General features: G+C 41.5%; 1 protein-coding gene across 2 annotated transcripts in view; it reads left to right on the top strand.

Annotated features, from left to right (window-relative positions):
• ATRN (attractin) overlaps window positions 1-15,769 on the top strand; it is a 156,754-nt gene that overhangs the window by 71,096 nt on the left and 69,889 nt on the right. For both annotated transcript variants that reach the window (XM_035005963.1, XM_035005964.1), the window contains exons 10-14: window positions 758-912; window positions 4,037-4,121; window positions 11,755-11,975; window positions 13,952-14,073; window positions 14,923-15,061. In XM_035005963.1, the coding sequence (XP_034861854.1) occupies window positions 758-912; window positions 4,037-4,121; window positions 11,755-11,975; window positions 13,952-14,073; window positions 14,923-15,061 (722 nt within the window). The remainder of the gene's footprint in view (window positions 1-757; window positions 913-4,036; window positions 4,122-11,754; window positions 11,976-13,951; window positions 14,074-14,922; window positions 15,062-15,769) is intronic.

The raw sequence follows: 15,769 nt of genomic DNA, 5'->3' as shown, positions 1-15,769 counted from the left end.
CAAAACCCTGAGGAATAAATTGTTCTACAAAGCTGTAATGTATGCACATTGCTGTAATTAAGTAAAACATACCCATTTTTTAACCTTTTCTTGATGACTAAAGTGTCATCATTGGGGTTAGTTACTGGCATCCCTGCATGAAATCATCAAACAGAGGTGGTCTCAGGACCTGAATTAGAACTCTCCTCCCTCTGCTATAAACTGAACTATATATAAAGTGTGATAATTTTAATAAATGTAAAACAAATTTGAGTTATGAAATAATGTCATTATATAAAGCAATGATTTCTCTTCTTTCTTTTTGTATTTCCTTACATATTTGAGACCATGCTCTGGGATACCCTTTTACATTCTGTCTGTCATTTTTAGTGGCTGGGTAAATACTCTGTCATGTGGGCGTACTGAGATGGGGCAGTTAGAAGTTATGGTTTCTAGTTGTTGTCTTATTATTAAGGCATTGTATTATAAGCTTTTGTCTGTATTTGATGTGATTTCTACCCAGAAATGAAGTACAGGGTCATATGAGGTAGGAACAGTTTTAAGACTCTTAATATGTTTTGTCAAAATTCTCACAGGCCTTAAGATTTTACATATTTATTTATTGTTGAGAAAGTTATTTATATATAGGGAAAAATCTAGAAGTATTTGCACATTTGGATCTGAAGTTAAGAAAATGGTTGTGTTTGCATTAGCAGATAGATGATAAATATTCTAAAAAACTAACCTTGTATTTATTATCTTTAAATAAACTCAAAAGGACCATTCTTAAGGACAGCCGATTTTTCCGTTACTTACACACAGCTGTGATAGTGAGTGGAACCATGCTGGTGTTTGGAGGAAACACACACAATGACACATCCATGAGCCATGGTGCCAAATGCTTCTCTTCGGATTTTATGGCTTATGACATTGGTAAGTTTCCTAAAGCCATTTTAGTTTCAAGAATCTTTTTTGTCTATGAGCAACATTTTCTTCTTTTGAGAGAGAGCAGGAGCCGGGAATGGAGGGGCAGAGGAGGGGGAAAGAGAGAGTATCTTAAGGAGGCTCCACACCCAGCACAGAGCCCAGTGCAGGGCTCGATCTCATGACCCTGTGATCATGACCCTTGCCAAAATCAAGAGTCGGATGCTTAACCAACCGTGCCACCCAGGTGCCCCTGTAAGCAGCATTTTAAAAGAAACTGAAAATATCGCTAGTTGGAAGTGTCAGGCCATTTGAAAGAGGTCCAAATGGTATTTTTTATATTCATGTGACAAATACTATACATCTGTTTAAAAAAAAAAAATTCTATATTGAGTTCTTGTTTATATTTCTTATTTAAGTTTTTAATATATTTTTCTATATTAAGTTCTATTAAGTGAAATTACTCCCATTAATTGGTTGAATGTTAATTTTTGAGAGTGAGTTGGGGTGACCAACTGCTCTTCTGTGTTACAAACAAATGCCTTATGTAATAGTCTTATGTAGGGGGCGCCTGGGTGGCTCAGTTGGTTAAGCGTCTGCCTTCGGCTCAGGTCATGAACCCGGGGTCCTGGGATGGAGCCCCACGTCGGGCTCCCTGCTCAGCGGGGAGCCTGCTTCTCCCTGTCCCTCTGTCTGCCGCTCTGCCTGCTTGTGCGCTCTCTCTGTCAAATAAATAAATAAAATCTTTAAGAAAAATAGTCTTATGTAGTTGTGACCACCAGCATTGTGTTAAGTTGGTTTAACTAATAGCTTTATCGCATTCCCTAAAAAATTGGTTTTACACATTTTTGAAGTCTACTTTGATATGGAATTTAAACGTTTTTTGGAGTGGTAATATACTTGACCAGAAGAGGGCAGTATTTGTTCATGCAAAACAAATCCTAGAAATTCTCTTGTGTTAAGGATCATCAGATGTTCTTTTTTAGCAAACATACGTGTGCCAGTCACTGAGCTTGGGGATTGTAAGATGAGTAAATTACAGTGCTTGCCCTCACAGTGGGGGAGGCAGAAAGCTGAGCAGACAATATAATTGCAATTCAGGGTGTTACTTGCTCTGAGAGGAATATATGAGAGCATCTATGGGCATGCCTTAACTCAAGAGCAAAAGGGTTATGATCAGGGGAAGCCTTCTTGAGTAGGGTCTGGGTCCCGAGGAAGCCAGCGAGGTGAAGTTAGGCAGCACTTCCCACATGAAGGAAGCCCAAGTACATGGAGACACAGAGTACTCTCTGTTGAAGTAAGGCAAACTTACTTCAAAGTAAGTTGAGGCAAAAAGAGGCAAAAAGAGACCCTGCCACATACTTGGGACCTCTTGAGTAGTTTTGGCTGTTATCAGCTGCGCATCGGGGAGGAATGGCTTCTGGCAGAACTAGAGAAGCAAAGAGCTAGCAGACTAGTCAGATCTTGAGAGACCTGTTACATCATGCTAAGGAATTTGGGCTTTTTGAAGAATCTTACAGAAGAGCTGATGGAGTAGTATTTGTGTCTTAAGAAGATGTCTTTGTGGCATTGTGGTGAGTAGTTGGGAAGGGGCAAGATAGGGGTTTGGAGGCTGTTGCAAAATCCCGAGGAGGGTTGGAACCAAGGCTGTTGAAGTGGCGGTGAGGTTAAAGAGAGAGGTGGGTTTGAGAACTGCTGGGAACTTGGGGATTGTTGGGGTGTGTTTTGAGAGAGGCGGACACATCCTTATTGCCAGGTACTTGGTGGTGTTTTGTCAAAACCGTGGTAGACGGTGCTTTTTACCAAGGCTGGAAGTAGAAGGAGAGGGACTGGGTTGGGAGGAAGGGAGTAAAATGGGTTTGGGGGCATGTTCAGCTGGAGATGACCATGGGACCGAGGCATACAGAGGTCAGTGGGAGGCCCAAAGCAGGGGCGAGCCTCTACGGAGCATGTATCATCAGGGATGAGCAGAGAGCCAGAGAATGGATGGGTAAAAAGTCTGCGGGAGAGTGAAGACTGTGCAAGCATGTTGGAGAAGCAGGAGGAACATGAGGCAAGATCGGTGACCTGTGAGAGAGCAGTTACCAGTGGCTGCAGGGGACTTAAGGAAAACAAGGCCTGGAGAGACTTTTGGATTTAGCAACAGTGATGTTGTTTGTTAGCCTCTAGACAGGAAGGAGTAATCCAGATTGCAGTCATGTAAGGTGAGATGTACACCATGAAGGTTGACTGTTTTAGTAAAAAAAAAAAAAGAGAGAGAAAACGAAAAAAAACCCCACTTCTCTGTGAAGGGAAGAGAAGGCATAGTTGAGTGCCTCCTTGAGCACATTTAAAAGCCAGGTGGGACAAGAGGAAGGAGCTCCTGCCACCTTGTGGTTTTAGGGAGAGAAGCAAGGTGGGTGGGCAGGAAGCTATGAGAGTTGATGGCCTCTTCTCCATGTGAAGACCAAGGAATCTAGTCTGGGGAGGAGGAAGTGAAAGCTATTGTTGTTAAGGTTGAATAAAGGTCTGGATCGAATAGAAGAGTGTTTGCTTAGTGAGCGTGAATGTCTGAGTGTTTCAGAGAGCGAGTATGAGTGAGGTTGGCAGGGTTTTGCGGTGTCAATTAGATTAAGGTCCAGAAGAGAATTGCTAGCATGGGTCAGAACAAAGGAAAATCAGTAGATCCTAGGGGTTCTAGGAGAGGACTTGAAGTTTGAATTTTTTTTTTAGTTTTAGTTTTCATTTTTCACCTGTATTTTCCTGTTTTAGCTGCTGAGTTTGGGCAAATCAACATGGAGTGGAAAATAATTACGGAATGCACATATTTTACTTACATAAGTTTTGAAAAATATAAAATTTACCTAAGTTAAGAAGCGTGCTAGTGGGTAAAATTGATGGGCAACAGAATGAGTGATGTGAGTGTCATGAATGCATTCATGAATTAGAATTGCTGTATCGTTCTACCCTTCTTCCATGCCCTGCTGTTCTGCTCTTGCTGTATTTTACCTCAGAAATAATGGCGTGATTAAGAAAAACCAAGAGATACATTTTATGAGGTTGTGCTTGTCACAGTCTTCTCCCCAAAGAAGATGCCATTTCCCACTGATTAGGAAGAGCGGTTCCGTCTGAAATGTATTTTTTTTGCTCCTAGCTTGTGACCGCTGGTCAGTGCTTCCCAGACCTGATCTCCACCATGATGTCAACAGATTTGGCCATTCAGCAGTCTTACACAACAGGTACTTAACTGAAGAAGCGCTTGTCCCTTTTCTCTTGTGTTTAAAATGTAAGCAAAGTTGAACATGAAGAAGTGGAATTGGACTTAACATATTATTTGCGGCATCCCTTCAGCCCATTAGTTTGTCACAGAATTACGTAGGTCTGAATTTCCTGATTTCTATTTAAAATGTCTGATGTGGGGCACCTGGGTGGCTCAGTCGTTAAGCGTCTGCTCTCGGCTCAGGTCATGATCCCAGGGTCCTGGGATCGAGTCCCATGTTGGGCTCCCTGCTTGATGGGAAGCCTGCTTCTCCCTCTCCCATTCCCCCTGCTTGTGTTCCTGCTCTCACTATCTCTCTCTCTCTGTCAAATAAATAAAATCTTTTTAAAAAAAATTTTTTTTAAATGTCTGATGTGGATTTGAATTACTTCTGATGCCAAGTTTGTTAGCATGCGGGAGTATGCTATGATTGGTGCTGTCTGAATGCATGGGACAACAGTTCTGTGCAGTTACTGTCTTCTGTCCCCCGCTGGTCACTGTTGTTTGCAGTACTTGGGTTGTCAGGTTTCTTATCACTGCATCTGAGTGGTAAGGAGGGATTAAAAAAAAGGAGAGAGGACACTTCGGATGGGAGATAGGATCGAGGAACAGAGGTGGGGAGATTGTGAAGCTTCAAACAGATAAATCTGCAGTCTTTGGATATTCTGAAGTCTGTACTGCATTTCATTGCATCACTCAGAGATGCCTGGCCTGAGCTAAATAAATCTGCCCCTGGAGAAGGGGGATCCAGAAGGGACACTCTGCCCATTCCTCACAGTGTGCTTTAAAGATTTGTGATTTGTTGGGGAACCTGGCTGCCTCAGTCGGTGGAGCATCCAGTTCTTGACCCCAGGGTTGTGATCTTGAGCCCCACATTGGGTGTAGAGGTTACTTAAAAATAAAATCTTAAAAAAAAATAAATAAAGATTGGTGATTTGTTCAACAGCCTAATCACGTTCTTAATTTTTCCCATTTTGTTTCAGCTCTTATGAGTATTGTCTGTTTCTCCTCCTAAAATTCTGAGCCTTATCGATCCTGGAATTACTTAAGTGCTACAACACCTACATTATGTTAGGATTCCTTGGCTTTCAAAATTTCTGTTGTTATGATGCAAGATGAGATGAAGACCTGGAATTAGAAAAGATGAGCCAGCAGCATGTCTTGCCAATGTCATGAAGGAAGAATTGACAAAATTCAGATAGTTAGATATTGGGAAAAGGTGATAACTTTTTAAAGTAATCACTCAGCTGCAATTTAGTGATAAACGTGGTTTTCCCGTGAGAACATGGGAGAGTACAGACTGACACCCTTACTCATTTAAAGTGTCGTCTTAAATTGTAGGCTGATACTTCCTCAGTGAGGAATACCCTGAAGTTTTCTAGTGAGTCCCTCTTAATGCTTTCATCTGAAAAGCAGTGGGGCTGTTTCGTCATTACCTTGGGCGCCTGGCCTCTGCTTTATTCATCTTTGTGCCCATGGTTCTCCTAGCACAGTATTTAGCACATCATAGACATTCTCTAAATTGTAGCAGCTCTTAGCCTGACTTATAATAATGTTTTCATTTCTGTGTAATTCCAGTGGTGTATTTGGGCCTATCTGTGAATCATCCGTGCGTACGGGGCAGGGTTGGAGGGGGCAGCCGATGACAAGAGAGGCCATGACTAGTTTCATTTTGTGAAAGAATTTACTGGGAGAGAAACTTTGGTATCATTTCTTCTTATTCCAAGTGGTGGTTTTCTTAGACCATCAGCAGCTTTGGGTCGGCCATACCTCACTTAGTTGCTGTCCTCGTGGTTTTTGTGAGGGAGGTGGGGTGAGAAGCTGGCCGTGAGGCACTGGGGCTGCGAAGAAGCAGCTGTTCCTTTCACTTGCCTGCTCCAGGCCTTTTTGAAGGGCTCTTCGTACCTCACATAGCCCACGTGTGGCCAGATGGATTCAGAATTGCCGAAAACACCAGCTGTCCTGGGGGGGTGGTGGTGGAGCTTATTTGGTTTAAGCAGCAGATTGACGAGTTGAATCCAGACTGCTAAAAAAAACGTGATACTAAACCAATAGTGAGATTAGAAATTCAGTGACCATTTTTGGTCACTGAAATGTGTCCATTTTTAGATATAGTATATAACACATACTTAGCCACAAAAGTCTTTATGCGTTTAGTAAGTTAGTCTTGTGTTAATTTGAAGGAAATTGAGGCAAGTGAGAGTGAATTTCTTGATGCCTCACTGTGGGTTAGTTCTCAACTTCCTGGCAGATCATAGGATCTCAGAGTCGGAAGAGATCTGAAGTCATCTGCTCAAAATTTCCACTTACTGCAGTCACCCCCTTTAAACATGTCCAGGGATGGAAAACCCACCTAAGAAGGAAGCCGCTTCCTTTTCTGTAGACACCTGTCATTAGCAGGTTCTCCTTTATATTATCTGGAATCCACTTCTCTATCTCTTCTGCCAAATGATCTTGTTTCTGTTCTTCAGATTTTTGCCAGAGGTTATTATGTTTAAGGATAGCGTTGTGTCTCTGGTCTATATAGCCTCCAGCCTAACTCTTTCTTCAGGTTCTAATCTGGCACAGTGGTTGGCAGGATTGAGGATGTCCCAGCAAATGTCACACGAGAGGCACAGACATACTGTGTATGTGGTGGATATGGCCCAGTGTACCCTGCGAGACCAACTGCATCATTTGCTGGCATTGGCCTCCCACAGTAGCATTTTAAGAACTTTCCCTGGAGCTACTACACAATTGCTTTTGTTTTGAATATGTGTGATTCTACATATATGGCCTGTTAACAGCTTTACTGAAGTAGAGTTGATACACACAACAGATTGAATATACTTACAGCGTATACTTTGATAACTTGACGTGAGTATACACTTGTGAAATGATTACCATGATTGAGATAACATATCCATTACCCACAAAATGTCCTTGTTCAAAAATGTCCTGTCTATATTCATGAGGGATATTGCTCCATAGTTTTGTGGGGGTTTTTTATGATATATTTGTCTGATTAATATTGGACAGAATAAATTAGGAAGTATTCTTTCCCCCTCCTAGTTCCTGGAAAGACTTGTAAAGGATTGGTATTACACTTGACATGTTTGATGTTTGGTAGAATTCATCTGGGCCTAGACTTTTCTTTGTGGAAAGATTTTAAAATTGTGATTCAGTCTTTACTTGTGATAGGTTTATCTGTTCAGATTTTCTATTTCTTGCCAAGCAGTTTTTTTAGATTTTTTTTTGATTGTGATAAAATTTTCATAATGTAAGGTTTACCATCTTAATTATTTTGACGTGTGGGTTTAATAGCACACATTTATGCAATCATCACTGCCATTCATCTCCTGAATTTTTTTCATCACACAAAACTGAAACTTTCTACCCATTAAACATTAACTTCCCATTCTGCCCTGCCCCCATCCTTCGGCAACCAGCACACTACTTCCTGTCTCTATGAAGTTGACTACTTCAGGTACCTTTAGCTGGAATCATACAGTATTTGTCCTCTTGTGGCTGGCTTATTTCACTTAGCATAATATCCTTAAGGTTCATTCATCCATGTTGTAGCAGGTGTCAGAATTTCTTTCCTTTAAGGCTGAATAATATTCTCATATACGTATACCACATTTTGTTTATCTATTCTTCTGTCAGTAGATACTTGGTTTGCTTCTACCTTTTGCCTGTTGCAAATAATGCTGCTATAAACATGGATGTACAAATATCTGTTTGAGTCCTAGCTTTCGGTTCTCTTGGTTATATACCCAGAAGTGGAATTTCTAGATCATACTGTAGTTCTGTTTTTAAATTTTTTGAGGAACTAGATAGTTCCGATAATCAGTCTTGCTAGGAATTTGTTTCATTTAAGTTGTCTAATTTGTTGGTATAAAAGTTCCTGTTTCTTCATATGCTTTTTAATTTCTGTAAGGTCAATAAGATGTCCCTTCTTCATTCCTCATTTTGTTAATTTATCTTCTGTCTTTGTTCTTGGTCAGTCTAGCTAAAGGGTTGTCAATTTTATTGATCTTGTCAAAGAACAAATTTCTGATTTCATTTTTCTCTATTATTTTTCTGTATATATTTTATTGTTTCTTCTTGATATTATTTTCTCCCTTCTGATTGCTTTGGGTTTAGTTTGCTTTTCTTTTCTAAAGGTGGAAGCATGGGCGCCTGGGTGGCTCAGTCGTTAAGCATCTGCCTTCGGCTCAGGTCATGATCCCAGGGTCCTGGGATGGAGCCCTGCATCGGGCTCCCTGCTCTGCGGGAAGCCTGCTTCTCCCTCTCCCACTCCCCCTGCTTGTGTTCCCTCTCTCGCTGTGTCTCTCTCTGTCAAATAAATAAATAAATAAATAAATAAATAAATATCTTCAAAAAAAAAATAAAGGTGGAAGCTTAGGTTATTGATTTTAGATTCTTTTTTTTTTCTTTAAAGATTTTATTTATTTATTTGAGAGAGGGAGAATGAGAGACAGAGAGCAGGAGAGGGGGGAGGGTCAGAGGGAGAAGCAGACTCCCCGCCGAGCAGGGAGCCCGATGCGGGACTCGATCCCGGGACTCTAGGACCATGACCTGAGCCGAAGGCAGTCGCTCAACCAACTGAGCCACCCAGGCGCCCGATTCTTTTTTTTTTCTAATGTATGTGTTTAAAGCTGTAAGTTTTTCTCTAAGTACTACTTTAATCCCAACCCATAAATTTTGAAATGGCATATTTTTGTTTTCATTTAGTTAAAAGTATTTTCTAATTTTCCTTGTGATTTCTTCTTTAGCCCATAGGTTATTCAGAATATGTTGTTTATTTTTCAATCTGTGGAGTTCACAGATTTGCTACCTGTTGATTTATGATTTAATTCCATTTTGGTGATCAGAGAACATACTTTGAATATTTCCTTTCCTAAAAAAACAAAAACAAAAAACACTTACTGAGTTTTGTTTTTGTTTTTGTTTTTTTATGGCCTAGCATATGTGGTCTCCCCGGGAGAATGTTCCATGTGCCCTTAAAAAGAATATGTGTGCTGCTCTGTTTAGGTGGAGTGTTCCACAGATGCCAGTAGGTCAAATTGGTTGATAATGTTGTTCAAGTTTTGTGTATCCTTGTTGATTTTATGCCTAGTTGTTCTCTTATTAGGAATGAGATATTAAAGTCTTCAACTATTATTGTTACCTTACTATTTTTCATAAGGCAGACCTGACAGCAAAGAATTTTCTTAGTCTTTGTTTATCTGGGGAGGTCTTTATTTCAGTTTCATTTTTGAAGGATAATTTTATTGGATAGAGAATTCTTATTTGACAAATTTTTTTTTCTTTCCGTCACTTTCAGTATCTTATTCCTCTGCCTTCTGGCTTCCATTGTGTCTTAGCCATTAATATTAATGTGATTCTCTTGTATGTGAAGAGTTATCCTACTTTTGTTGCTTTTAAGAATTTCTCTTTGTTTTGGGCTTCAGCAGTTTTTGATTATAATGTGTGTGAACGTGGATCTTTTTGTGATCATCCTACTTGGAGTTTGTTGAGCTCTGTGGATGGATGTATAGATTAATCCTTTTCATCGAATTTGGGGAGTTTTCAAATATTACTTCTTTAAGTATGTTTTCTGCTCTCTCTCACTTCTTTCCTTCTGGGACTCCCATTATGCTTATGTTGGATACTTGACAGTGTCCTGCAAGTCTCTGAAGCTCTTTTCATTTTCTTTGATATTTTTTCATTTCTTTTCTTCAGATTATACAATCACTATTGATGTGTCTTTAAGTTCACTGTTTCTTTCCTCTGCCAGCTCAAGTCTCCTCAGTCCCTCTAGTGAATTTTTCATTTCACTTACTGTACTTTACAACTCCAGAATTTCCTTTTAATTATTCCTTATCATTTATGTCTCCTTATTAATAGTCTTTACTTATTGAGTCATTGATATCCTATTTTGACTTAATTCTTCAGACATAGTTTTCTTGGAATATATTTGTAATAGCTGATTTGAAGCCTTTGTCTTTTGAGTCCAACATGTGGGTCCCCTCAAAGACTGTTTTGCTTCCTCTGTTTGGTTCACACTTTTTTGGTTTTTTGGTTTTGTTTTGGTTTTTTTAAGATTTTATTTGTTTATTTATTTATTTGAGAGAGAGAGAGAGCACGAGCAAGGGGGTGGAGTGGAGGGAGAAGCAGACTCCCCGCTGAGCAGGGAGCTCAATGCATGGCTCAATCCCAGAACCCTGGGATCATGACCTGAGCCAAAGGCAGATGCTTAATCGACTGAGCCATCCAGGCTCCCCTGTATATCTTGTAACATTTCGTTGAAAACCAAGCCTTTTAGGTAATAATCAGATGTGGATTCTGATTCCCCCACCATCACCACTGGGGGTTGTTGTTACTGTTTGTTTAGTGTCTTGCCTAGACTAATTCTAGAGTCTGTCTCCCCAGTGTACCACTGCTGATTTTTTCTGCCTAGTTGTTTTTTCTTGTTTTTATTTTTAAACCTGACTTCCTAGGGATTACCTCTAAAGAGTCCTAGTCTTTTTTTTTGAGGGGTAAGGGAAAGAATGGTTTTTAGATACCACAACCTAAGTACTAGTCATATCCATTGCTACTAGGTTGGTCATTGTTTCTAGCCCTTTTAAGAAGATATGTTAAAGAGGGGTGCCTGGGTGGCTCAGTCAGTTAAGCATCTGCCTTCGGCTCAGGTCATGATCCCAGGGTCCCAGGATTGAGCCCCGCATCCGACTCCTTGCTCGGCGGGGAGCCTGCTTCTCCCTCTCCCTCTGCCCCTCTCCCCCACTCGTTCTCTCGCTCTCTCTCTCTGTCTTGCAAATAAATAAATAAAAATCTTTTTTAAAAAAGAAGATAAGTTAAAGAGAAGCTTTGTTTTCTTGTTTTTATTTAAAAAAAAATTTTTTTTTAAGATTTTATTTATTTATTGGAGAGAGAGAGAATGAGAGACAGAGAGCACAAGAGGGAAGAGGGTCAGAGGGAGAAGCAGACCCCCTGCCGAGCAGGGAGCCCGATGCGGGACTCGATCCCGGGACTCCAGGATCATGACCTGAGCCAAAGGCAGTCGCTTAACCAACTGAGCCACCCAGGCGCCCCTTTTTATTTAAAAATTTTTTTTTAAGATTTATTTATTTGAGGGGGGAGGAGGGCCAGAGGGAGAGGGAGAGAGAGTCCCAAGCAGACTCCATGCTGAATGCAGAGCCTGACGCGGGGCTTGATTTCACAACCCGGAGATCATGACCTGGGCCAAAACCAAGAGTTGGACGCTTAACTGACTGCACCACCCAGGAGCCCCATTGTTCTTGTTTTTAAAATGAAAAAAGAGTGTGTGTGTGTGTGTTTTCCTTCTTCCTTCACTAGATAAATGGTTGCATACAATATATACTTTTCTCTGCATTTCCTTTTTTTTCACATAGCAGTATATCCTGAGGATCACCCCATAGCAGTATGTAGAAATCGTCCTCAATCCTTTTTACATTACCAACTGCTAGTTCATTGTGTGGATGTACCATAGTTTACTCACATCACATCCTGAATTGATGGATATTTGGGGACATTTTGTCTAAAGATTGTAAAAAGCCTATCATGCATCTGTATATAGAAACTTTCAGTAAACTACTCCTCTCCTTTTTTTTTTTTCCCCCTTTTAGCACCATGTATGTATTTGGTGGTTTCAATAGTCTCCTTCTCAGTGACATCCTCGTATTCAGCTCAGAAAGGTGTGGAGCACACCGGAGCGAAGCTGCTTGCCTGGCAGCAGGACCTGGCATCCGGTGTGTGTGGGATACAGGGTCATCTCAGTGTATCTCCTGGGAATTGGCATCTGAAGCACAAGAAGAAAAGTTAAAATCAGAATGTTTTTCCAAAAGAAGTATGTTTTTTTCCTTTCTTAAAATTTAATTAATTTGAAATCTCATTTTGTCTGAATTATGAAGGTATTTAGCATATGTGCATTTTTTGTGTTCATTTTATTATCCCAAATTGTTTGGTAATAACTGGCGCAAAGGCCTTTTGGGTGTTTGAAGATAGTTTTGTAAACCTCTTTACAGTGGATGGGAACACCATGTGGCTCCTAGAAGCTGTCTGCGAGTGATGGAGACAAAACCCCCTTGGCATTGCACGGATTTTGTATACCAACTCCTGAGCCTGGCAGTTGGTCCCAGACAATGCAATACAACAGGACCTTTTTGTGATGATGGAAATGTACTATTATGCATTGTCCCAGTATGGGAGCTACCAGCCAGAGACACTTGAAATGAGACTGGTGTGACCGAAGAACTGAATTTTAAACTAAAATTAAGAACCACATGAGGCTAGTGGTGGCTACCTTATTGGATTATGCAGTTCTAATGTTAAGGATGAGATTAAGAGGGCCAGCCCAGAAAAACTATGTTGGAGTAGAGGATGGAGGTAGTGTTGCCCTCTTTGCAAAGCATTCCTTTCTAGCTCCTCTGGTTGGGCACAGCAGTGATAACAAGACAGAGAGTTGCTGAGGTTGACCAGTGGTCCTGGCTTCTAGAACCACCCCTTATGTTTTCCAAGCTTTCTTCATCTTGCCTACTTAGCTGCTTATGTTTTTGCTCTGAGATAGAGCACAGTGTAATACAGTGATGTAATAGCTGAGAAATCCTTCCAAAAAAAAAAGTCTCTGCGAAATATTTGTTCACTTCAATTATTTTAAAGAATGTTGACTGAATTTCTTAACTGTTGGAGTTGGTGTAGCAAGTTACCTTGAGGGTTATGGTGGATAGAGTCAGCTTTCACTCTACTGGAATGCTCCAATTAAGGTGAGCATAAATCCCCAAAAGGACACCCAGACAACTTCCCAGTGAGTGCTGGAAAACTGAGAGGACCAGAACCTGGTAGGGTTAGACAGTGTCTACACTGTCTCTTCGAAGGAATAAAATCTGTGAAATTGGTTTTTTTTTAAACCAAATTTTAAAAGTTCAAATTAAATGTGCAAGAGTATAGAAAGTAATATTTAATTACTATAGGTGGTTCAATATAAACCTCTTTGCTGTGAACTCATCTCAAATGTCGCATCCCTGGTCACTCTGCTTTCTGTGTGGACCCAGTCCTGGGGGTGATGACCAGGGCAGGTAGAGTAGCCTAAGGAGTATGCTTTGTGGGGGGAGGGGGGGCTACCTTATCTTGTCCATGGGTTCCCCCATGTGCCATGACCATAAGTGGATCAGTAGATCAAGCAACACGGTTGTGCAGCCTCTTTTTTTGTTGCTGACCTTGACCTGTCTAGGGTCAGTAGGAGATGCAGCAGGTCTGTAGTAGCCCAGAATTCTGAAACTTGCACTCTTAGACTTACATACATGTGTAGATTGTAGCTCAGCCTAGTGTCTCCTTTGGGGTTCTGTGGTGCTGCCCGCTTCCTGTGCCCAGGTTAGCCTTGCATTTGTAGCTGGGGGGGATGGCTTGGTCTTCTACATTACTATGGCTCTTGGGCAGCTCTTGGTGTTGATTCTGTTGCTGGTTGCTTTTTTTCTTGGGAAGAAAAGTATTCAAAGAACCAGACCTACTTCCATTATATCTCATTGTCCTTGAGTTAAAGTAACCTATCTTTGTTTTTCCCCTCTCTCTGTACTTTTGTTGGGGGCAGGGAGCTTTACAGAATAGTGTTTCTTCATATTGTTTACTTATTTCTAAGTACTCTTTTAACCTGAACACACTGATATATCTTCCTGCCAGTTTTTCTTCCTATTTTACTTGCCAACCCTTGTTACTTTTTTTAAAAAAACTTTAGTCTCAGATTGTGCTCAACAGCAGCTGTAAATGTCCTGTGACTTATTCTAAGGAGAAGCTGTCACAGTTGATGAGTTTTTCTTCTTTTCATAGCTCTTGACCACGACAGATGTGACCAGCACACGGATTGTTACAGCTGCACAGCCAACACCAATGACTGTCACTGGTGTAGTGACCATTGTGTCCCCGTGAACCACAGCTGCACGGAAGGCCAGGTCAGGGGCCGCTTCTCAAGGGTTTCAGAGGATGAAAAAACCCCAGGGGGGTGGTTAGGTGTGAGATTATGGTGTGTATGATACAAATACTGGCCCAGAGGGATTTTTAAAACCTCCAGTATAGTTTTAGAGTTTATTATTGCTCAGGCTTTCTTTTAGGAGGGGATGCTATATACATCCTAATTTCGAAGGTCCTGCTAGCCACAAGGATTGGTGTGTAGTATCTTAGAAGAAGGTAGGACTGTTACTCTGTGTACTCCCCATCCCTAGGCATGGCTGTCGCTAGGTCCTAGATGCTTGGTGTGAGGCTTGTCACGGTGAGCTCACTCTACCTGTGCAAGCTCTTGGGAGCAAGTTAGGACTTGAGACTGAAGGTGAGTCAGGCAACTTTGCAAAATCTCCTTGTCTTATGTTATATCGTGGCTCAGTATAATTTATGCTCATCATTTATGATTTTTTTATTTAGGTTATAGGGCAAAAAAAGGTACAGTGACTCAGCCTCTGTAGTTTTTGACAGCTTATTCTGTAAAGCAGTTCATAAAATATGAAAGTTTTAGACTGGGAGGCATTTGAAAAGCAGCAGGTTGAACACCCCCATTTCACAGCTGAGCAGGTTAAAGCATGGTGTTTAAAAGAGCGCATTGCCTCCTTGCCATGTCAGGGCATGCCCTGTGCAGAAGATTTCAGCACACTGTTTTCCCTGCAGGGCCGCTTTATCTGCATCTTACTTATTTCTTTATTTGCAGTTTGCTTCCTCAATTAGATTTTGTTGATTTTAGTATCCTGTTTGTCCTCCCCGTGAGTTCTGTCCGTGGATTAAGAGAAAAGCTTTTGTCCACTGTGTTCTAGATCTCCATTTCCAGATACGAGAATTGTCCCAAGGATAACCCCATGTACTACTGTAACAAGAAGACCAGCTGCAGGAGCTGTGCCCTGGACCAGAACTGCCAGTGGGAGCCCCGCAATCAGGAATGCATCGCCCTGCCCGGTAGGCCTTGTAGGGGCATCTGGATGTGTGTGGGTCCAGAGACTTCACACACACCCCCACCCCAATACTGTGCAGCCTAGATTGAACCCAGCAGAGGGAACAAACTCATTTTATCCATTCATTCCCCCATACCACTATTGTGGTTATTTTTTAAAATGAAAATACAGTTCTTAAGCATTTGCTCCTCTTATCCTTTGAAATAAAGTGAAGCATCATCTCCTGCTCTGGAGAATAGAATGACAGCTTGGCTCCATATCATCGAGCCTGCTGCCCTGTCCCCGCTCGCCTCTGCTATGGTCACCTGGCTATAGAAAGCAGCAGTCTTGGCAGCCAGTCTGCAGGGCACTTTGTGAAGAAGACTTCATACTGACCACTGGGATTAGGCTGTCAACACCTTCTGACAAGAAGGAGGAGAGATGCTTTTATCAGCAGCACCCCCATGAGGTGATCTCCAGTCCTGAATACCTCAATTTATGGCATCTGAGGTTCAGGACGAAGAGTTGAGGACCTCAGGCTAGCCAGCCACAACAGAAGTTCTGTGATATATTTGCTCGACTGGGATTTCCGAGAAGGGGGACATCGATGGTTCTGTGCAGCACCTGAAGCATGCACAGGGCAGCAGGGTCTGCCAGGCCCCTTTTCAGTGCCCTTTGGGAGTACTTGATTCAGCTTGCATGAGCGTGAGCTGCTTTTCTTTACCTCATTGCA

Source organism: Mirounga leonina, unplaced genomic scaffold (assembly GCF_011800145.1).
Source record: "Mirounga leonina isolate KUSES-001 unplaced genomic scaffold, KU_Mleo_1.0 Mir_150, whole genome shotgun sequence".
Classification (NCBI taxonomy): Eukaryota; Metazoa; Chordata; class Mammalia; order Carnivora; family Phocidae; genus Mirounga; species Mirounga leonina.
The sequence above is the reverse complement of the archived record's forward strand: the minus strand, read 5'-3'. Positions and strand labels throughout refer to the sequence as shown.